This window comes from Hyaena hyaena, unplaced genomic scaffold, assembly GCF_003009895.1.
Source record: "Hyaena hyaena isolate Hyena2069 unplaced genomic scaffold, ASM300989v1 scaffold_178, whole genome shotgun sequence".
NCBI lineage: Eukaryota > Metazoa > Chordata > Mammalia > Carnivora > Hyaenidae > Hyaena > Hyaena hyaena.
This window is the reverse complement of record NW_024080807.1, coordinates 1259820-1284646: the sequence shown is the minus strand read 5'-3', so window position 1 is coordinate 1284646 and position 24827 is coordinate 1259820. Positions and strand designations below refer to the sequence as shown.

At 38.4% G+C, this 24827-nt stretch overlaps 1 protein-coding gene across 2 annotated transcripts in view; it reads left to right on the top strand.

Annotated features, from left to right (window-relative positions):
• AKAP7 (A-kinase anchoring protein 7) overlaps positions 1 to 24827 on the top strand; it is a 148679-nt gene that overhangs the window by 64971 nt on the left and 58881 nt on the right. For both annotated transcript variants that reach the window (XM_039240398.1, XM_039240399.1), the window contains exon 7: positions 23469 to 23616. In XM_039240398.1, the coding sequence (XP_039096329.1) occupies positions 23469 to 23616 (148 nt within the window). The remainder of the gene's footprint in view (positions 1 to 23468; positions 23617 to 24827) is intronic.

Sequence of the window (24827 nt, the reverse complement as noted above, 5' to 3'; positions counted from 1 at the left end):
AAAGATATGAACAGATCTCTGGTGCAGGGGATGAATGTTTAGCACCGCTGGAATGGTCATAGGATCTAGAATGAGGACTTCCCAGTGGTGTTTGGTGTTGCTGCAGAGTTCTAGGCTCCTGGGGTGCCATCCTCTGGTGGGTACCTATTTGTAGGTAACACCATTTAGTAGAATTAATCAAAAACCCAGTGGGATAACCAGAAGTTCTGTAGATTGTGATCAGCATTTTGAAAATACAGAAACTCTTCTTCAAATTTGCTGGTAAGGAACTTCCTCTGCTACAGCATGGTTTTCTGGTTCCCAAGCTCAGAACTGAGTTCTCTTAATTTAGATTCTGAGAAATTTAAGATTTTCCTTGGCATTATATGTTTTTCTAACAGTAGGAGGCATTAAGTCAATGTGTTAGTTTGGCGTATTCTTAGTTTCATGAAATCTAGTAGTTTATATTGCATAAGAGACTGTTGAAAGTAGTTATTGTATATTTTAAAGGTAGTTTGATTATCATTGTGCTTTGAGAGTTATAGTTTCTTTCACTAAATGCATGGAGCCTCAGAAAATCTTATTAAATTGCCATGTGTCTGAAATAGTAACTAACATTCAGGTTCTTTGTGTAGTTTTCTTGGGATATATTTGTTTTACGTGGTTAGTCTACAACATGTTCACCTCCATGCTTTCTGTAAGGCCTTCTTGTGGATATATTTGTCTCACTGAGGGACCTCGTACTTCTGTGCTTTAACCATTGCAAAAACTGGTTGGTTAGAAATATGTGCTAACACTTGGTGGCAGAAGAAGACCAGTTTCAAATCAAAAAGTATCTTAATGCAGATCTAGATTTCTTAAGAAAATAAATGTGATCTTTTCATGGATAAATCAGTTCTTTTTAAGCATTAATTATTTTCTGGCCTTTTTAGATAAATGTAGCACTAATCCATCAAAGCTCTAGTTTATTAACTGGCACTTCCTTGTAGCAGCTTTTCACAGAGTTAGACAGTGAGAGAACTTTAGAATGAAAGAAATGGTCTCCTTTGACATTGTTAGTTATGAATGTCACTTAGATTGGTTTGTTTTGAGTGCGGGATTTGATATAGAGAAAGCATGGGCAAAGGGGTGGTTATTGGACCATAAGATGATGAGGCTGGGGGGAAGCAGGGAGGAGAATACAGGTCAGCCATCAGTAGAGATGACAATGAGAAGTACAGAAGAGTGTATGAATGATTGTGTTCTGATGGCACAGTTAAGAAGAAAACCCAGTCCCTGATTCGATATACAGGACCCGTTGTAATACAGAATTTCTACACTAGGTTGGCTGAATCCCAGCTTTCCCCTGCCACGACCTCCTGCTGTTGTCTTTCCTCATATATTGCCATTAATTACTCTTATGTATCTAGCAGGCAGCACATTTTCTCAGGATTGTGTTAGGTGGCTGGTATAATGTAGCTGCCACTTACTTTCCTGGGTCTACACAATGATGTACCTTTATAAGCCATTTCAAAACTCAGGAGAACTAGACTATTTCTTCTCAAGAGAGTCTCTATAATAAATTTGGAGGAACACGAGTTTTCTTGTATTACCTTTGTTTAGTTCTGGACAAATCTATAGCCTTTCTTGACCTTTGCTAACTCACAGAGAAGGAGTTTAGTCTTAATGATTCTTGACTCCTGTGCTATTCTGAAATGTCTATATAGTAATAAGCATTTTGACCAAAATAGGCAAATTTGGCTTCAAATATAAATGATTTTGTTTTGTTTTTGTTGGTTTTTTTTTAAACTTCAGATAGATTTTCTTATATGCATGGAGGGAGGCTTTCTCGTACGCAGAAAGAAGAAAGGTCTTAAAGTGTAGGAAGATGGTGCAATTTAGATTTGATCTTCCCATTTCTCCTCTTGGAAACCATACAGAGTAATAAAGACAATGGGAAAAATACCACAAACTGCATATTCAGTGAAAGAGAAATCTGTAAAAAGCAAAGGATGTGTGAGTATGTCCAGAAGCAACTGGGACTGGCAGGACTTTCATGAGAAGCTGCTTCAGGTGGGGGAGACAGTAGAGGGAGGGGCAGGCCTATGGGTGATGGATCTCAGAACCGATCAGCGAATGTTCCCTCCCGGAGGGAGGGTGAGGGCTCCACTGTAAGAAGGCACAGAAGGTGGGAAAGGGGGCCCGGAGGAGGTGACTCTCAGGGAGCACCACCTTCCAAAAGTTGGGGGTAGGGGTCCCTCCAGCAGCAGCGAAGGAGCTCAGGGCTGGCAGCAGGGAGGCGGCTTTCCAGGGGCCCATATAATAGTCCATCCTGTCTCTAAAGAGGAGGAAGCCCCGAAAGACGAAAGAAGGCACTGCGGGGACCAGCAAGCCTTTATCATTCCAGACAAAAGCTTGTCTTAAAATATCCTTGGCACAAGGTACAGCAGATTTCTTCAGTAACCTATCCCTGAAATTCCCAATGCCCAATGATGTAACTACTTGTGATTTTTGGTTGGTTTTGAATTTCTTTATATGACCGGGTGCACTTAGATCTAAGGCTCAAGTAGAATTCTTGGAATTTTCTTAATTAAAAATCACTAAATAAACAAAACACAGCAACACATCTCTTTTTGTTTTCATGGCTTTTTTAGGCTAAAAATTCAGTGAAATCTACCAAGCTGGAATTAGAATTTCTTCTGAGTTAGTCTAGGTGCCATTAGTCAACTGTGTCATCTATTGTGTGTCAAAGAGCACTATTTATAGCAGTGACTTCATTTCTGTTTCTAATGCATTTTTCAACTTTATGCTGTTGTGTTGTGTCAAAAAGATACCTACACAATCAAAAATGATACCTACACAGGTAAACTGAATATTCATTTGAAACTGTTTAGCACTTTATACATCCTTAAGACTGAAACATATGGGAAATTATAGACAGCTGAATTATTTTAAGAGAGGATTCTAGGAATTGACTAATGTCAGAGTAATAAATTGATATACCTGGTTGGACCCTAATTCTCTTAAAGATTTTGAAAACTTTGAGAACTCTAGAAGAAATGACATAGCCAACCTAATTTTAAGTCTGGGCAAAGTGGAATGGAGATTTGAAGCAAGTATTTTCATTATCATTTCTGGAAATTTCTCTCTCAGAATATCTCCCAGGGTTTTATGTGAGGCAAAGATTGTGTCATCAAGTGAGTGTTAGCAATGAGGGGTTAAATACAGTTAATCTGATTCTTTATTCCGACACTTCATAGGGTTTTTAAACTGCTAATGAGTATTGTGCATCTCAAGCGTTTACAGCAACAAAGAGTTGTTTTCTGCTTACAAACATGCGTGAGGTGTGGCTCTGTTCCACTTTATGCTCATAAACATGGGTCAGGTGTGGCTCTGCTCCACACTGTCTTTCCTGAAGACCTTGGCTAAACAACCTCCACGTAGGACCTTGCTGGTTTTTCGGCAAGGAAACAGGAGATTCCAAATCATAGGCTGATTTTTATTTTATTTATTTTTTTAAATTTAATATTTATTCTTGATAGAGACAGAGCATGAGGATGGAAGGGGCAGAGAGAGAGAGGGAGACAGAATCTGAAGCAGGCTCCAGGCTCTGAGCTGTCAGCACAGAGCCTGATGCGGGGCTCGAACTCACAAGCTGTGAGATCAGGGCCTGAGCCGAAGTTGGATGCTTAACCAGGCGCCCCATTGGCTGATTTTTAAAGCTCAGAAGTGACGCGCATCATTTCTGCTCATATCTTATTGACCAAAGCAAGTCACATAGCCTGTTCTGAGTTCAACAAAGCAGGATATATAATGTACTTGCAGGAAAGGATACCATAAGGAGGAGCAGTGAATATCGGCATCGTTTCCCAAATGTACTTGACTAACAAGTTGGTTTTTTTTTCATTGACCATCTTGTGACACTAATGTTTGGCAGAACATGGGTTTAGGAAATGTTGGTCTTGATAATTTAGGCCTAAATGATATTTTTGCTTCGAACATCCAGATTCAGTGGACTTTTTTACTTATTTTCTAGCATTTGTATTCATAGACAAAATTCTGATTTAAGTATAATTTAAGAAACAGAATTTTAGAACTGGAATTAAAATATGCAGTAACAAAGTATTTGAGGCAATTGGAATTGCATGGATTTAGTTTAACTACATTAAAATGTAAATGTTCTGTCTCAACTGTTACCATTAGTGTTTGAAAAAAACTTTTATTTAAAAAAATTTTATATTATTTACTTTTTTTAAAACTTACATCCAGGTTAGTTAGCATATAGTGGAATAATGCTTTCAGGAGTAGAATCCAGTGATTCATCCCCTACATATGACACCCAGTGCTCATCCTGACAAGTGTCTTCCTTAATGCCCCTTCCATTTAGCCCACCCCCTCCCCACCTACAACCCCTCCAGGAACCCTCAGTTTGTTCTCTATATTTAAGAGTCTCTTATGTTTTGTCCCCTTCCCTGTTTTTATATTATTTTTGCTTCCCTTACCTTATGGTTATCTGTTTTGTATCTTAAATTCCACATGTGAGTGAACTCATATTTGTCTTTCTCTGACTAATTTCACTTAGCATAATACACTGTAGTTCCATCCACGTTGTTGCAAATGGCAAGATTTCATTCTTTTTGAATGCCAAGTAATACTCCATTATATATATTTACCACACCTTCTTTATCCATTCATCTATCAATGGACACTTGGGCTTCTTCCATACTTTGGCTATTGTTGATAGCACTGCTATAAACATTGGGGTGCATGTGCTCCTTTGAAACAGCACACCTGTATCCTTTGGATAAATACCTAGTAGTGCAATTGCTAGGTCATAGGGTAGTTATATTTTAATTTTTTGAGGAACCTCCATACTGTTTTCCAGAGTGGCTGCACCAGTTTGCATTCCCACCAGCTGTGCAAAAGAGATCCTCTCTCTTCACATCCTTGCCAACATCTGTTGTTGCCTGAGTTGATAATGTTAGCCATTCTGACAGATGTGAAGTGGTATCTCATTGTGGTTTTGATTTGTATTTCTCTGATGATGAGTGATGTTGAGCATTTTTTCATGTGTCTGCTAGCCATCTGGATGTCTTCTTTGGGTAAGTATCTATTCATGTCTTTTGCCCATTTCTTCACTGGATTATTTGTTTTTTGTGTGTTGAGTTTGATACATTCTTTAATAGATTTTGGATACTAACCCTTTATCAGATACGTCATTTCCAGATATCTTCTCTCTTTCCATCAGTTGCCTTTTAGTTGTGCTGATTGTTTCCTTCTGTTGTGCAGAGCTTTTTATCTTGATGAGGTCCCAATAGTTCATTTTTGCTTTTGTTTTTCTTGCCTCTGGAGACCTGTTCAGTAAGGAGTTGCTATGGCTGAGGTCAAAGAAGTTTTTGCCTGCTTTCTCCTCTAGGATTTTGATGGCTTCCTGTCTTATGTTTAGGTATTTCATCCATTTTGAGTTAACTTTTGTGTATGGTGTAAGAAAGTGGTCCAGGTCTATTCTTCTGCCTGCCACTGTCCAGTTTTCCCAAAACCATTTTCTGAAGAGACTGTCTTTATTCCACTGGATATTCTTTCCTGCTTTGTCAAAAATTAGTTGGCCATACATTTGTGGGTACATTTCTGGGTTCTCTCCCCTGTTCCCATTGATCTGTGTGTCTGTTTTTGTGCCAGTACCATATTGTCTTGATGATCACAGCTTTCTAATACATTTTGAAATCCGGGATTGTGATGCCTCCAGCTTTGGTTTTCCTTTTCAAGATTGCTTTGGCTATTTGGGGTCTTTTCCGGTTCCGTACACATTTTAGGATTGTGCGTTCCAGCTCTGTGAAGAATGCTGGTGTTATTTTGATAGGGATTACATTGAATATGTAGATTGCTTTGGGTAGTGTAGACATTTTAACAATATTTGTTCTTCCAATCCATGAGCATGGACTGTTTTTCTGTTTTTTGTGTCTTCTTCAATTTCTTTCATAAGCTTTCTATAGTTTTCAGTGTATAGACTTTTCACTTCTTTGGTTAAGTTTATTCCTGGGTATTTTATGGTTTTTGGTGCAATTTTTGATGGGATTGATTCCTTGATTTCCTTTTCTGCTGCTTCATTATTGGTGTATAGAAATGCAACTGATTTCTGTGCACTGATTTTATATCCTGCGACTTTGCTGAATTCATGGATCAGTTCTAACAGTTTTTTGGTAGAATCTTTTGGGTTTTCCATATAGAGTATCATGTCATCTGCAAAGAGTGAAAGTTTGACTTCCTCCTTGCTGATTTGGATGCCTTTCATTTCTTTGTGTTGTCTGATTGCTGAGGCTAAGACTTCCAATACTATGTTGAGTAACAGTGGTGAGAGTGGATATCCCTGTCATGTTCCTGATCTTAGGGGGAAAGCTCTGATTTTCAACGTTGAGGATAATATTAGTGGTAGGTCTTTTGTATATGGCCTTTATGATCTTGAGGTATGATGCCTCCATCCCCGCTTTCTTGAGGGCTTTTATCAAGAAAGGATGATGTATTTTATCAAATGCTTTCTCTACATCTATTGAGAGGATCATGTGGTGTATCACATTGCTTGATTTGTGGCTATTGAGCCAGCCCTGCATCCCAGGTATAAATCTTACTTGATCGTGGTGAATAATTCTCTTAATCTATTGTTGAATCCATTTGGCTAGTATCTTGTTGCAAATTTTTGCATCCATGTTCATCAGGAAAAGTCGTCTATGGTCTTCTTTTTAGTGGGGTCTTTGGTTTTAGAATCAAGGTAATGCTGGCCTGGTAGAATGAGTTCAGATATTTTCCTTCCACTTCTATTTTTTGAAACAGCTTCAAAAGAATAGATGTTAACTCTTCTTAAAATGTTTGCCAAATTCCCCTGGAAAGCCACTCAGTCCTGGACTCTTATTTTTTGAGAGATTTTTGATTACTAATTCAACTTCTTTACTGGTTGTGGGTCTATTCAAATTTTCTGTTTCTTCTTGTTTCAGTTTTGGTGGTTTATATGTTTCTAGGAATTTGTCCATTTCTTCCAGATTGCCCAATTTATTGGCATATAATTGCTCATAAATTTCTGCAGTGTTGGTTGTGATATCTCCTCTCTCATTCTTGATTTTTATTTATTTGGGTCCTTTCCTTTTTCTTTTTGATCAAACTAGCCAGGGGTTTATCAACTGGCAGTTCAGAGAACCAGCTCCTTGTTTCATTGATCTGTTCAACTATTTGTTTGATTTTGATAACATTGATTTCTGCTCTAATTTTTATTATTTCCCATCTTCTGCTTGTTTGGGGTTTTATTTGCTGTTCTTTTTCCAGCCCTTTAAGGTATAAGGTTAGGTTGTGTATCTGAGACCTTTCTTCCTTCTTTAGGAAGGCCTGGATTGCTATATACTTCCCTCTCGTGACCACCTCTCATGACAGGCTATGGTGTTCGTTTTCATTGACTTCCATGTACTTTTTAAAAAATTGTCTCTTTAACTTCTTGGTTAATCCATTCATTCTTTAGTAGGATGTTCTTTAATCTCCAAGTATTCATTGTGTTTCCAAATTTTTTCATGTGGTTGATTTCAAGTTTTATAAGATTGTGGTCTGAAAATATGAACAGTATGATCTCAGGCTTTTTGTACTTGTTGAGTGCTGATTTGTGTCCCAGTATGTGATCTATTCTGGAGAATGTTCCATGTGTACTTGAGAACAATGTGTATTTGGCTGCTTTAGGATGAAGTGTTCTGAATGTATGTGTTAAGTCCATCCAGTACAGTGTGTCATTCAAAGCCATTGTCTCCTTGTTGATTTTCTGCTTAGATGATCTATCCATTGCTGTAAGTGAGGTGCTGAAGTCTCCCATTATTATGGTATTATTATTGAGTTTCTTTATGTTTTTGATTAATTTATATAACTTATAGTTATATAATATATATTAATATTAATATATTATTATATATATTAAGTTAATATTAATACATTACTTTTATTATTAATAAAATAAATAATATATTAATTATTAAGTTGATATTAATATATGTTAATTTATATAACTTATAGTTATATATAATATATAATTATAATTGTTGGATATTATTGGTTGATAGACCCCTTAGTTATGATAGACTTCTTGTTACAGTCTTTATTTTAAAATATAGATTGTCTGATATAAGAATGGCTACTCCAGCTTTTTTTTGATGACCATTAGCATGATAGATGATTCTCCATTGCCTTACTTTCAGTCTGTCTTTAGGTCTAAAATGGGTCTTTTGCAAATAGCATATAGATGGATCTTGTTTTCTTATCCATTCTGTTACTCTGTGTCTTTTGTTTGGAGCATTTAGTCCATTGACATTTAAACTGAGTACTGAAAGATGAATTTATTGACATTATGTTGCCTGTAGAGTTGGAATTTCTGGTGGTGGTCTCTGGTCCTTTTTAGTCTTTGTTGCATTTTGGTCTTTTTTGTTTTGTTTCATCTTTTCTCCCCTCAGAGAGTCCCACTTAAAATTTCTTGCAGGCCTGGTTTAGTCATCACAAACTCCTTTAGTTTTTGTTTGTCTGGGAAACTCTTTATCTCTCCTTCTACGTTGAATGGCAACCTTGCTGGGTAAAGAATTCTTGGCTGCATATTTTTTTGATTCAGCACATTAGATATCTCCTGCTGCTCCTTTCTGGTCTGCTCAGTTTCTGTGGATGGGTCTGCTGCAAAGCTGATTCTCACTTCCCCTATAGGTTAAGGACTTTTTTCCCCTTGCTCCTTTCATAATTCTTTCCTTGTCTGTGTATTTTGTGAACTTGACTATTATATGCCTTGTTGATGGTCAGTTTTTGTTGAATTTAATGGGAGTTCTCTGTGCTTCTTGGATTTTGATGTCTGTGGCTTTCACCAAGTTAGGAAAGTTTTCTGCCATGATTTGCTCACATAAACCCTCTGTCCCTTTTTCGCTGTCTTCTTTTGGGACTCCTATGATTCAGATGTTATTCCTTTTTAATGAGTCACTGAGTGCTCTAATTCTTGTGTTGTGCCTTAGTTTCCCTATTGTTTTCTGCTTTATTATTCTCCATAATTTTTCCTTCTATATCACTGATTCACTGCTCTTCTTCATCCATCCTTGCTGCCGTGGCATCCATTAGAGATTGCATCCCAGTTATAGCATTTTTAATTCATTCTGACTATATTTTACTTCTTTTATCTCCACAGAAAGGGATTCTATGCTTTTTTGAACCCCAGCTAGTATTCTTATTATCATGATTCTAAATTCTAGTTAAGAAATCTTGCTTATATCTGTGTTGATTAAGTCCATGGCTGTCATTTCTTCCTGTTTTTTCTTTTGGGGTACCCCCCTCCTGAATTTTATCTCAGATGGGGCTGTGTTTCCAAACCCCTCATTTCAGAGGGCCCTGCAGCTTGGACCCATTCAGACCCTCTTGGGGTGCGTCTTGCCGAGTAATGGTCAGGTGCTGGCTTGTCCCCGGGAACACTTGTGCGATTGTACTGCTGCCAAGGCTCAGAGACTATGATTGGGTGCTGGCTTGCCCCAGAATAAGTTTGTGCTATTGGGTGGCAGCTCAGGGATTATGGTAAATCACAACACACAACTGGCTCCAGGTTTCACCACACCTTGGCATCATCATTCCAATACCAACAATCATGTTCTCCAGGGTCCGCTGGGACTTTTGCCTGTGCGGAGGCCATAGGGCCTCTACCAAAAGCCCTCCCAGCAGGGGAAACCTGTGTGGCACCGTAGACCCCTCCGATCTCGCTGCCTGCTCCTGGGGATTCAACTTTCCCACCAGAGCACTGCCAGGTATTGAGCTATGGAATTTCTCACTGCTCTCCCCTGCTTATAGAGTCCCAACGGTATTGAAACCCTCTCCTTTCTCCTTTCTCCATTTCTTGTCAGTCACTTGTGGGTGTTTCCACTCTTCTCTTTCCAGTTTTTTTTTTGGGAGGAGTGCTTTTCCTGTATTCCCCCCCCTTCTTTGTCCTCTCTCCCCGAAAACAGCTGCCTGCCCTCCACCACTTCTCTGCCCCCCAGTTCACCTCTCTGTGCCACATACCTATTGAGTTCTGTGGCTCAAGTTATGCAGGTTGTTGTGTTAATCCTCAGATCAATTTTCTAGATGTGCAGAGTGGTTTGATGCTGACCCAGCCGCATTTCAAGCATGAGAAATGCAGAGAACTTCCATGATGCTCTGCCATGGTGGCCCTAGAATATTTTTTTATCAAGTCTTTTTTAGACAATTTGAAACCTCTGTTAATTTCATTTTCCTAGTTAAGGACAGAATGGAGCCTAATGATCATGTATGAAACTGGAACTGAGCTGTGGAACTGATTATGGTGGATTGATTATGGTGAATAGCAAAATAGAACATATGATCCTGAAAACTTAAAGTTTGTTTGAAATAGTGTTGATACAGAATTTCTTAGTTTATTTAGTTATAGTAGCTAATTCCTTACCCATCTGACTAGTCACAAAAAAGCAAACCAGCTAGTATCATTTGAATGGTAATAAAATTTTCTCTACTACTGGAAAGTGGTCACCTATCTTTTGTCAATTAGAATTAACTGCATAATGAAAGAAGGTAAAGCTATATTTTTTCTTAAGAGCCCCTTTTAGATTTGAGGGGAAACTAAGGTTGCAATCCAGCACTGTAACTAGTTTCTATTGGAATTATGCTTCTATTCCTAAATAGGAGTTGATTACTTTTGGCCATTCATTAGGCTATTTCTCCCAAGGAGAGGTACCTTAAACACAGGGCAGGACTAGTTTGAATTACTAAAATGCTCAGTCGACTTTCTGTTGGTTAGTCCAGTAAGTTAAAGAAAATAACTGCTACTGACCAGGGACAGACTTCACATTATATGTAGTTGAGAACCTAACAAAACTTGCTCATATCACCTAAGGGATTAGCCACCCTTGACTACAGGAACTCCAGCTTAATTTCTGCAATAAATGTTCTTTATCTAAAACCTACCTGGTGGAACATTTTTAATTGTTGCCAAAACTTGTGATACCATTTTGGAGACCCATCTTTAAGGTCTTCTAAGTGCCACTGTTAACTGGATACTGCCCTTACACAGTGACCGGAGTATGAAAGTACTTCTCTTCCCTCTTTAGCTACTGCTTCCCCCACAGATGAATTTGATGATAATTTGTTACATAACTTTATATAGACCAGAACACTTCTTTCACAGTAATTTCATGTTTGGTCTCCACACTACTGTGAGCTCTTACTGAGCCATTAGCTAGGAGAATGTTCTGTCTGACCCCCTCTGGTGGTCCTGCCCCTTTAGCCACATCCCTCCTTATCCATCCACATTCCATTTTTCATGATTTGGTCCTCTTGGATTCTTACCGCTCCCTCTCCCTGACCTATCCTGATAATCAGAAAATGGTGGACAGAGTACTTTGTACTCTTAGACTTCTAGCCCAAACATTGCTGGAACTTAATTAAGTGAAATTGAGTGTGTGAGTGTCTTGGAGGTGGGGAGGAGTCATCTGCGAAAAAAAACTGAATGGATATGAAAATCATGTTAGATATCTGTCTTAGTGGGTTGTAACTTCCTATCACACATATTTATAGTGGCAGGTGCCAAAATTGTAATCCCTGCTGGTAGAGATAATGTGTGATGGAAAGGGGTAGATATTTGATAGGTAGGATGGATATGAAAGGGATGGTGTCAGGTTTGACCAGTCTAGCTTTCCTGAGGCCCATCCCACTGTGACAGACCCGACCAGGTATAGCAAAAGAAGAATATACCAGTTCTTATCATGTTTTGCCTACTATTATCCCAAGATGCTAATCCTTCGCTTCTTGTTAACTTTTCCATTAAAAATTTTTTCCCTACCAAACCTACTGCTTATTTTACTAATCTAGAGGTACTTCTTGAAATTTTGAAAATATGCTTATTTAAAAATTTTCTGGAAGAGAAAGTTGAGTCAAAATTATTGGTTAATTTGGGGCGCCTGGGTGGCTTAGTCGGTTAAGCGTCCGACTTTCGCTTAGGTCATGATCTCGCGGTTCGTGGGTTCAAGCCCCGCGTCGGGCTCTGTGCTAACTGCCAGCTCAGAGCCTGGAGCCTGTTTCAGAGTCTGTGACTCCCTCTCTCTCTGACCCTCCCCTGCTCACGCTGTCTCTCTCTCTCTCTCCTAGAAATAAATAAAAAACATTTAAAAAATTTAGAAAAAAATTATTGGTTAATTTGTTATCTTTATTTCTGTACTTTTTTGGAAGCAATATATCACCTCCTAGTCATAGATATATACTGACACTGAGTCCATTAGGGAAACTATATAATGCCTGGAATTCTGTATTTTAAGAGTATACCATGGGGAGATTTCACGTTAAATGTGATTAAGTGTGAAAAGAGGACAAAAGAAAGATTCCAATTGTATATTATATATAAAATTATTTTGCGTGGCAATGTGAATCATATTAAAAAAGAAAATCATTGGATACATTTCTTGCTCTTCCTGGAGAGAAACATTAATTTTGGAATTGGTTTAAGAGGTACATATGATTTCCAAATTGTATTTTAATGACTGTTTCATATGTAACTATTGCTTTTTTCTTTTTTAAAAGTTTTTTTAATGTTCATTTATTTTTGAGAAAGAGAGACAGAGTGTGAGTAGGGGAAGGGAAGAGAGAAGGAGACACAGAATCCAAAGCAGGCTCCAGGCTCCCAGCTGTCAGCACAGAGCCCGATGCGGGGCTGGAACTGTGAGATCATGACCTGAGCCGAAGTCGGGTGCTCAACTAACAACCACCCAGGCGCCCCTGTAGCTATTGCTTTTTTTCTACCAAACTCTTTTATGTAATATGATTGATATGCAGGGAATGTTTCCAACCAAGTAAAGTGAAAAGGCCTGTTATCATTGAGCACCTTTCTTCCTTGTTCCATTTCCTAACCTGTAGCGCACTCAATGTAAATCTTTTCCTGCTCCTTCACTCAGTTCTCATAACATTCCCTTGTTGGAACACCTTCCTCTGTCAGGGGCTTCTGTCCTAAGTAACGTGTAGAGAATATGCCTGGGCAGTTGAAAGAAATGAGTAAAGTGCTCTATCGAGATGATAAGGGAGGGAGGAGGAAGGAAGAATGTTGAAGGGGGGAAAATTAAGGAAATTGATCAGTTCATCAGAAAATGGGAGAAGAAGCAAGTGCTAGATGCATAGGAGCATGATGAATTATCAAAATACTCTAGGTCTTTCTTGCTTAACATTACAAGGCTATGGTTGGCTCAGTTGTTTAAGCAACAGACTCTTGATTTTGGCTCAGGCCATGATCTTATGGTCATGGGGTCGAGCCCCACATTGGGCTCCACACTAACAGCACGGAGTCTGCTTGGGATTTTCCCTCCCTCTCTCTCAGCCACTTCCCTCCTCTCTCTATCTCACTCAAAACATAATAATAAATTAAAAAAACCCACAAGGTTACAATTAGTGATATCTGTGGATGCATTTAAAATATTTTGTCAAATAAATGGTCCCTTCTACACTGTCTAGGTATTTAACTCTGATTTGGATCATATCTGAGGCCCACAGTTAGGTCTGAAATTCTGTCTATAGATATCTAACCAATTTAGGTGAATGCTTTTTGACCTTTAGGTTATAAAAGGAGAACACATCCAACCACAGCTTAAGTATGTTGCTGTATATAAGCAAGTGTTATAGGACAAGTTAAAATTACTAGGATTTTTCTGTGAACTTGTTTCTGAATGATCTTCAGAATAGCTTTACTCTCCTGTTTCACTGTTGAGACCCTCAAAATTTTTTACACCTATAGCTTTCTGGCATTACTTAATGTAATGGGGAGGATTGATTAGAAGGGAAAGCTATTGACTGAAGGAGGAAAACATTTTATTTATTTATTTATTAAAAATTTTTTTAAATATTTTTTATTTATTTCTAGGAGAGAGAGAGAGAGACAGCATGAGCAGGGGAGGGTCAGAGAGAGAGGGAGTCACAGACTCTGAAACAGGCTCCAGGCTCTGAACTGGCAGTCAGCACAAAGCCCGACGTGGGGCTCGAACCCACGAACCGCGAGATCATGACCTAAGCGAAAGTCGGACGCTTAACTGACTAAGCCACCCAGGCGCCCCTATTAAAAATTTTTTTAATTTTTTAAGGTTTGTTTATTTTTGGGAGGGTGAGGGACAGAGAAAGAGAGGGAGACACAATGTGAAGCAGGCTCTAGGCTCCGAGCTGTCAGCACAGAGTCCAGTGTGGGGCTCGAACTTGTGAACTGCAAGGTCATGACCTGAGCTGAAGTCAGAGGCTTAACCGACTGAGCCACCCAGGTACCCCAAGGAAAATATTTTAGATTAAGTTGTGACTGAACACATATGGTGAGATATTTTGAGGGAGGGAATATTCTATGTTTTATCTTTAGTTTATGGAAATAAATGGCTAAGTTGGTGAATTCGGGAGAACAGGTTATTTGTTCCAAACAGCAAAATATTAGGAAAACAGATGCGATAGGGAGGAGTAGGCTGTAGCTTGTTTACATCTGAGTGACCACGAGAGTGTGATGAGCCAAGAACACAGCTGGGGTTGGATCTCAGGGAATTGAGAGTCCAATTGAGACTGAAATGTATAGGAAGCAACCTTGGATGCCTCACCGACCAGATTCTTTCTTCATTCCAATGTAATGAAAAAAAGCCAATGCAGATATAATGGTTACATGGCCAAATAGCATATGGTCTCTCATGCTATCCTCAAGAAGGCCTGAGGAGGAACTGAGAAGAGGTTTGTTAAGTAGACAGAATGAGCTTATATGGCACCAGACTGTTGTAAATAAAAGCATTTTAAGGGCACCTGGGTGGCTCAGTCAGTTACATATCTGACTTGGGCTCAGGTCATGATGTCACGGTTTGTGAGTTTGAGCCCCGCGTCGGGCTCTCCGCCTGCTCTCAGTGCAGAGCCCTCTTCAGATACTCTGTCTTTCTCTCTGCTCTGCCCCTACTGCTTGCTCTCTCTCTCTCTCTCGAAAGAAAAAAAATATTAAAAAATAAAAATAAAGGTGTTGTAGTTTTCCATTGAGCTAATGACCTGAGGATGTGCTGGATATCATTGGACTGTTACCTCTCTGATTAATATGTCATTAGTATAAATGAACTAAATGCGGATAGAAGCCATGTTTCTTCTTCTCTTCCTTCTGATGGCAGTACCTCGTGGAAAGAAACTCCAGGAAGTCATATATATTCTCGGTGATTTTGTGAAGTGGCTTGTGGTATTAGGAATTACACATCATCTTTACTATGTGATGGCTTTCCTTGCCACTTGATACCACCAAAGAGCATTCAGCTCCTCTCAGAGTGTTAGGATAGGTAGAAATAGGTGTTAACAGTAGATTAAAAACAGAATTATAGCAGCTGTATTTCTACTTATTACTTGCTGAAAGGTATAATGTTATAAATATTAGATATAGTACTAGGGTGAAAAGTTTCTGTTTCTTTCCCTAAAACCTCAAGATTAAACAAGGCAGTAGGGCTCAACACAAATTTATAAATAGAGGGATTGAAGAGATGGCCTGCCTAAAAACCCCATGGTAAAGTATATAGATGCTCTACCATAAGGTAAAATGAAGAACTGAGAAATGGGGGCATCTGGGTGGCCCAGTCAGTTGAGCATCCAACTCTTGACTTTAGCCCAGGTCATGATCTCACCATTGTGGGATCTAGCCTCATGTCTGTGCTGAGCGTGGAGCCTGCTTGAGATTCTCTTTTGCTCTTTCTACCTCTCTGCTCTCTCTCTAAACTTGAAAAAAAAATTTTTAAATAATTGAGAAATACAGTATATTCAAGCAGATGGTTTGGAAAATGCAGACAATCTCTGCCAATATTTTATTCCATTATTTGGGTGTTAATAATATAGGAAGAGTTCTTTTTATAGGCTGGATTATTTGGATAATTTTTTTCCACATCTAAGTGACTGAATGAATTATTTCTCATTTCTCTCTATGAAATTCATTTATTATGGACACATAATTATCACTTGATTTATTAATTTTAATGCAGCACGTTAAAGGCAGGTATTTTTAGAATACTAGAGATTCCGAAAGTAATTTTCACATTGATTTTAGAAATACAGTAGTATATATGATTATATATTAAGGGTGATTAATACTTAAAATTTTAATACTTTAAAGGAAATAGTGATGAACTTGAATATTATCATTCTATTCTTTTCAATTTGTCTGTGCTCTCCACTTATCTTGAATGGGAATCCACACTCTGCCTCTTACTAGCTATGTGTCCTTTGGTAAGTGACCTAATTTCTCTGTGATTCAGTTTCCTTCTCTGGGCATATTACCAAACTCATAGGGCTATTATGATTATGAAATGAGTTAATAAAAGTTTTTGGAACAGTGCCCGTACATAGTATATAAGTATGTACATAGTATACGAGTATGTACATATATATATGTACATATGTAAGTTTTCAGTTACTGTTATACAGGTGATAGAGCATCATTTTTTTTTCCAGATTGACTCAAAACAACAAGCAAAGTACCACTGCCTTTTCTATTTTCCATCACTCTTGCATTTTCACCTCTAAAGTTAATGACAGGCATGAGGCAGGGTTTTAGGGCCTCATCCAGGCAGCAAATGGGCATGCTGGACAGGGGGACCAAGGCAGAGCCCAGCCCCAACAGATGGCCCTGAGAGGCAGAAGAGGTGACGGGGAGGTGGCCAGGCAGTCCTCACCCAGGGGTGTTGGTGCTGGATCTGAAATCACCATGCTAGTCTAGAGCCCGTTCACAGGTGTGGTGCGGCTCCTTTGTCTGCTTGCATCCCTGTCAAGAACAGGATTGGATGGAACTGAGCCTGAATGGGAAGGGCCTCCCTTATCCTGACTGAGAGGGGCTGAGGGAGGCTGCCACTGACAAGAAGGTAATCGAGGGGTCTGTATCAGGAAGAAGATAGAAATGCGACAGTGCAAATAGTGTAACGTGTAGTTATGCCAAGAGGTGAAGGAAGGAGTCATTAAGAATTATAACATAAGATCTGCCTCAGAGAAGTCCCATGTCAATCTATACATTCTCTTTATAACTTTGTGTTGGGAGCCACAGTGGCCTCGCTGGATGACAGTCACAGCGAGGAAATGGCAGCATTTGCACAGCTACTGCCATGAGAAACGAGAAACTGGTATCTCCTTCTGCCACTACTCGCTCCTGTTGGAAATGAGCCTGCTGGTATTGACCAGGCCTCACAATATGCCAGATCAGACCGATATTCCCCACACAGACACCTCATGAGGAAAAGCATCTTCCTGCCTCCTCAAATGAGATTTTCGATGAAAGCCCTGTGGATGATTGTCAAAAGGCTCTTCCTATGGGCCTTGCAGATCCAAGACTTAGATAATGAAGGAGGTTGAGAATGAAAGAGTTATAATTGAGCCTGGCCTTGAGACAAAGAGCCTAATTTAGAGTTAAGGATATAAGGGTGGAACTTAAGTTAATACTTAATACTTTTCTAACTGGTGATGAATGGCAGCCCCTTCCCTAAGGCCTACTTTCCACAAACACCTTTACTTACACTGGCAGCTGGGATGAGGACAGATAAGAGTAGCTAACACATAACCCTGAAACAAAGGCCAACACATTTAGGGCCTCCATGGTGTTTACACATTCAGCATCAAGTCAAAAAACTTTCCACAAACAACTTATTAACCAGCTCAAAAACGTTAGTCCTCTTGTGAGCCAGACACAATGACTCCTAGCCTATGACTCCTATGTACGACTTAACCTATGTCCAAATCTTAGCCGTATTATTTTAGAACAAATATGTATGTCATCCTGTTTTTCACTAAGAACATCCTGTTGTTTCCTTAGTTGTAAGATTTACTCAACCTCACTCTGATTGGGGTAATTCTGCAAGAAAACTTCTGAAAAACCTGTTTTTGTACACTTTTCAAAGCATCTTATCACAAAGAGTTTAACATTGTAAAAATTCCTTTTTCTGATGCCATGTTACCGTTTGACCTATAAATAAAGACACCAAAACTGACAGTGCAGAGATGCCTGCCTGGTGACCAGAAAGATTCTCGTGGCTCTGTCACTCTCTCTCCCCGACACCGTCCATCCTTCAGGGACCCCTGGACCGGCTGGAGCGGGCCTCCAGCAACCTTGAACTGCTAATATGTGACTTTTCCTTAGGGGTAGTGGCCATGAAAAATGATTAGCTTTTTAACTAATGCCTTCCTACTACAGATAGGTAATTTTTTTCCAGTTATGAAAATGAGTATAAAAGATTACCATTCTTCTTTGACCAGCTAATCCCCATAATAAGAAACCAGTTTGGCTCTTAATTTACATTCTGAAATTTTGGTTTCAAGTCATTATTACGGGAAACATACATTTCTTTATAGCCACTGCATAACAGGAATAAAGTGTTAGAAAACACAGCAGAGCCCCAGGAATATCAGGCTTACCATCAGCAGGACACATAATTTCTATATCTGATATACAACCCATTTATGTTTTCATCATGGAAGTTGTTATTAGCATAAGATAACAAGTCTTGGTAGGAAATTATCTGCTATTGTAAAAAAAATCTTAACCTTTTTAATGAAGCTGGTATTCCATTGTTCCTCTGATCACAGTAACCTTCTCGCAGACATTAAATTAAATTTTACCTTTCAGAACCTTAGAATGATTTTCGTATTCAGATTGTGAACTAAAGTGAATTTTCATATTTCATGGCTCCTAGATATCTATATAGAAAATAGAGTTGGGTGCATAGTAACATCAGTCTGAGACCTCTTTTGTAGATATTAAATTGCCTTTACTTCTATATTGAAAATAGAGTTGGGTGCGTAGTAACATCAGTCTGAGACCTCTTTGATACATATTAAATTATACACATCATTTAGCTAAATGTAAGTGATATGGTTGGTGAGTGCTTCCTGAGTAAATAGGTTCCATTATTTAGCAGATGCAGCCTCAGCTGATTCTAAAAATACTCCTCATGGTCTCAGTGGCATTTTTTTCTGTATTGGCTCTTTGGATGCCAAATTACAATTGAGAATGAAGTTCTGAGCGTTTCATGGTACATCGTATCAAAGGTATCAAGTGGCTTTGAACATCACAGATAATTCTCCCTAAACAGTGCCTGAAACTAAGCTAAAGGAAAGTAAAACTTTAGTCTTTTCTAATGATTAATTAAGACAGTCTTGAAAAGTTTTTCTGTTTGATGTGTCTTGCTACTAATTTATTTGTTCTATTTTGTATTTAACTTCCTTCAGTGTTATGTTGCATTATTGAAATGCCAGTTATATTGGGTAAAATTATAAATGTGAAGCCCTTGAAAATATCCCCTGTCCCTGCTAGTTCAAGGCAAAAATAATATTCCAGTGTAGCGTCAGACAGTCCCAAGTCTATCCACCATTGCAGGGTTGCAACACCCTTCGCATGGTCTTGTTGAAGATACCCTACTCATTGTTTCTCTGCACTTGAAATAAGGCATGCATTTTGAACCACAGTTCTCTCTATATATTATGAGTTAAAGAACTAATTCCATTCTACCCTCTAATAAAAGGAATGAATATTCCTTGAAGACTCACATTGGAAGTCATCTGTGAAGAATTGCGAAAATAATCGGTCCTTACTTTTTTGCTAAAATTAAATTAATTAGCCTAATGAATTGCCACTCTGTTTCCCTTATTTCTTACTAAAAAAAAATAATGACATCTTACAAAACTGAAATGGAGATTATGGTGGCCAGCCAGTGCTCGCATGGTATCTTGAAAACTCAAGTTCCTTTTTTTTCTAAATTATGACTGGTCGTCTTCTGCCTGGTCTAAGGGAATGACACCAGCCTGCCCTGCCTTCCTGCCACCAACCAGCACCAATGCACAAATGAAAATGCATTTAAAAGACAAGTAAGTGGGGCGCCTGGGTGGTTCAGTCGGTTAAGTGTCCGACTTCAGCCCAGGTCATGATCTCATGATCAGGGTTCGTGAGTTCGAGCCCTGGGTCGGGCTCTGTGCTGACAGTCAGCTCAGAGCCTGGAGCCTGCTTCAGATTCTGTCTCTCCCTCTCTCTCTGACCCTCCCCTGCTCACACTCTCTCTCTCAGAAATAAATAAAACAATAAAAATAAATAAATAAATAAATAAATAAAAGTCAAGTAAGCACGTATACTTTCCATTTACTCAGAACCTTTTAAAAAAATTTCTGAAACCTTAGCTCTATTGAAGTTCTTCCTCAAAATTCCCTAATGGCAGTATATATGTATGTTATATATATTTAATAGTGTTTGTCATAGAAATATGATAGCATTTACTATATTTCACTCTTTTAAACACTTTAGAGGTTCATGAATTTAGTCCATATACCACTTTCAAGTAGGTTCACTTGTTAACCTCATTTTATACATGGGGAAAGTGAGGCAAAACCACATCTTGAGAAGTAGCAGAGCCCATTTAACTGCTCCATTTTGATTGCTTCTCAGTACCGTGCTCTGCTTTCTCAGGCCCCCTACTCACCAAGTCAAAAGAAGTCCACTTGGTTTCACTCTTATTGAACGTAGAGTGAGCAGCATTTGATGTTGTCAAATACCCTTTTTTTTTTGAAACTTTATCCTCTGCATTAGTGACAATTATTTTTTTTCCACTTCAGTGGGGTTTTTTTGTTTGTTTGTTTTGTTTTTTAATTATATCCAAGTTAGTTAGCATATAGTGCAGTAATGATTTCAGGAGTTGAATCCAGTGATTCATCTCCTACATATAACACCCAGTGCTCATCCCAACAAGTGTCCCCCTTCATGACCCTTGCCCATCCCCCCACCCACAACCCGTCCAGCAACCCTCAGTTTGTTCTCTGTATTTGTCTTTTATGTTTTGTCCCCCTCCCTGTTTTTATATTATTTTTGCTTTCCTTCCCTTGTGTTCATGTTTTGTATCTTAAATTCCACATGTGAGTAAAGTCATATCACATTGTGACAATTATTTATTAAGCACTATTCCGTGACAAGCAGTGTACTAGGCACTGGGGACATTTCAGTGAATAAAAAGTCAGACAGAAATCTTCGTCTCCGGGGAACACACATTCTAATGGGGGAGAGACAGATAATGACAGACTGTGAAAATGAACACAGTAAAGTAAATTACACAGTAGGGTAGGAGGTGGTATGTGTTATCAAAGAACGTACATAGATATTTATAAAGAGAGAAGGGTAGAAAGGATTTGGGAGTGCAAATTAAAGTGGTCAGGTGAAATTCTGTTAAGAAAATAAAATCTGCGGGGTGCCTGGGTGGCTTAGTTGGTTAAGCACTGGACTCTTGAATTTGGCTCAGGTCATGATCTCAGGGTTGTGAGATTGAACCCTGGATCAGGCTCTGTGCTCAGCATGAGCCTCCTTGAGATTCTCTCTATCTCTCTCTCTCTCTCTCTTTTCCTGTCTCCATGCATGTGTGCTCTCTCTTCCTGATAAAAAAAAAGAAAGTAAAATTTGAGCCAGGACAGCAAGATGGGAGCCAGCCATGAGGCTATCTGGGGAAAGAACGTTGCTAGAGGAGGAAGCAGGAAGAAATTACTGAGAGGGCAGAGCAGGACCTTGTGAGCTGTTGTGGGGAAGCTGGCTCTTCTTTTGAGAGAAATGGGGATCTTTGGAGAATTTTGAGCAGAGGAGGGGCCTGATGGGATGTATGTTTTGATAGGGTCACTCTGGCTGTAGAGGATGCAAGGATGGGAAAACTATCAGGATAATCCAGGTGACAGACAGATGCAGGGGAGGCTGGGACAAAGGTAGAGAGGGGCTGGTGAGAATTAGTCACTTGTTGAAGGGAGAGCCAACACAGTTGGACTGGAGGCAACATTGAGAGAAAGAGGCAATTTCAGGGTGACCCCAGGGCTTTCCCCCTGGTCAGCGAGAACATTTACTCTTAACTGAGGTGGGAAAATCTTTGAGTGGAGCAGTTAGGAAAGGTTAGCTGTTCAGTCTGGATACAGAACAAGAACATGTATCAACAAAAACATGTTAAATATAATATTAAAAATGAAGGGTAACTTAAATGTCTAACAACTAATAAATAGTTGGATGGATAAATTAATGATCCCCCCACACAGTGGAATACTGTGGAAACAAAAATATTAAAAATGTTTTGCACATCTGTATATTATTTATTGACATATTAACTGGGGGGAAAAACCCTGATTGCCAGATAGTACTCATGGCTCAACCACATTCCTATAAAAAAGAAAAAAGTACTTTGTTTTGCACAGGAGAAATAAAATACATAACAGAATTGTAGTAGTTGTGGTGTGGGTTTAATTTAATTTTAATTTTTTGTTTTTGTATCTTTTTGAAATGTTTGTCATAAAATTTTTTGTGAATAAAAAGGGAAAATATGTATCCTAGATCTACTTTAATAAGATTTATATAAATGTAATCTGAATATTATATATTATATATTCAAATGTAATCTGATACATAATATATGCATAGAAAAAGACCTGAAGGATATACCCAAACTGTTAATGTGTTGGCACGGACATGAATGATTTTTCTTTTTTTTCGATTCTTCGTATTTTCCAGTTTTTAACAGATGACAAGTATTGCAGGGTAAAAAAATTTTTAAGTTATAAATTAAAAGGAAAACTTCATACACAGCCATTAAACTTGACCTGGAAAGTATTGTACCTTTGTCATGTGGACTGTGTTTTGGGCTGTGAGTCTGGTCGCAGGACCATTGCGTAGGAAGGGGAGAGGGAGACATTCATCTCCTTGTTACGGGAAACTACACAGGTGGCAAGGGCTTGTGGAAGCCTGTACTTTTTCACCAACCAGCCCTCTTCCTGCTATGAAAGGCACTGAGAATGCCAAGAGGCAGGTAGAAAACGACTTGGAAGATCCACTGACCTCCTCCTCCAGTTCAAATAACCTTTGTCTTCAAATGGTTCTTTTAAAAAAATTATTTATTTTGGGGGGGTGGCAGAAAGAGAGAAGAAGAGAGAGAATCCCAAGCAGAGTCCATGCTGAGCACAGAGCCTGACACAGGGCTCGATCTCTTAATTGTGAGATGATGATCTTAGCTGAAATTGAGTCGGATTTAACTGAGCCACCCTGGTGCCCCTGTTTTAAAATGATTCTTACTTAAGGTGTTTAAAAATTGCATTCATCTTATTAAAACATTTTATACACTATAAAATGTTAAAATCTGTATCACTTTAAAAAATTCATCCATTTCTCTGTTGTTGAAGACGATTACTCTTTTTTTTGATACCTCAAATTTCAACTCGATATACTTTATTATTTCAGAAGCTTAAAGCATATGAAGTTCTGAGTGCTGCCAATTTTAAGCCCAACATCCTTTAACGATTTTTTTAATACAACTCATCCTAGACAGGGAGACTTTAAAAACAACTTTAAAACCATTTTTGTGGTATCCATTTTCAAATGCCAGTAGGCAGTATTGTGTACTAACGTGTAATATCATGTTCTAAGAAAGTGATATAAATATGAACTAGCTGCCTCAGTGGAATGATTGAGTGATGTGATTTTGTTTTGTCATTTCAAGGGAGTGAAAAAAATAGACCCCGAATTCTATGAAAAATTTATCAGTCACAGATTTGGAGAAGAAATGGTACATCGCATAGATCTTTGCTCCATGCTAAAGAAAAAACAGAGTAATGGTTATTATCACTGTGAGTCTTCAATTGTGATTGGTGAGTGCCATTTAAAAATTATTTATTATCTTTAATTTTGATTTCCTTAGCATTGTTTCTTTTGGAAGATATTTGGGGCTCATTGTGTATGTTTTTCTCAATGCTGTGTTTTTGTAAATATTATGTTTTAGCAGTAATACATTGGAAATTTTGCAGAACATATGCATGACTTATACTTTTCAGTCAGGATTTTAGTTCCTTTGGTTTTTGTACTTTTATGCTTTAAATATCATTATAATGAAGACTTGAAGTGTTGATTAGAAATTCATTCCAGTTTAATTTTATTTCATGAATATGAAGAAAACATTTTCTCCACTAAAGACCTGTATGAACACACCATTCTACACAAGGCATTTTCATGTTTGCTGCTTTTAATTAGGAATAGAATATTCCAGGTCAGAATGCTTCACTCTGAGAAGATAAAGTCTAGGTGGCCTGCAAAGATGGAAAACTTGTCCTTCAATTTGTTCCCCAAAGAAACATGTTTTGTGGGGAAACAGGCTCAAACATGGATACTTCTATCATCTCATCAGAGAGATGGCATATGATTGGGACAGACTCACACACAATTACTTTTCCAAGTGAAAAGTGTATACACCAAATGAAGATTTTTTTTTAAACCAGAGCAGGGCTATTCTGCAGTGTGAATATATTCAAAGGAATTTGATCTCTTGTGATTCAGATGTGCTGTTTCAAGCCCAGGCATTATTCTTATACAATTGTGAACTTCAAGACAACCTGATGTGTATACTTTTGAAGTAACATGAAAATATTCAAAGAAGATAAATATCTATATTTAAATATTTCAAGGTCTGCAGCCAAGATAATTTCTCTCTGCATCAGCTTGAAGAACACCTATGGAAGTCTACATCCTGAGAGAATCTTAATACTTCAGTATTTTTTTTTTAATGCATTAAGGAAATGTTCCAGATTCACAATTTTATTTCCACATTCTCACTAGATCTCTTCAGAGAGGTCATCATTTTATCTTCCAAAGATCTTAGCTATCTTAACCAGAAGATATTCGGTATGTCATTTGAATTTATGTTTTGAAACATTTCAAGTCTATTTTTAAGGAAGATTTTTGTGTTTTCAGGTTCTCTGTTGGAGAGCTGTCTTCCATTGAAGTTTTGATGAGGGCCAAACATTTCCATTTAGATTCATTGCAAAGGACAATTTTACAATTTTCTTGTGTAACACAGATTTTGGCT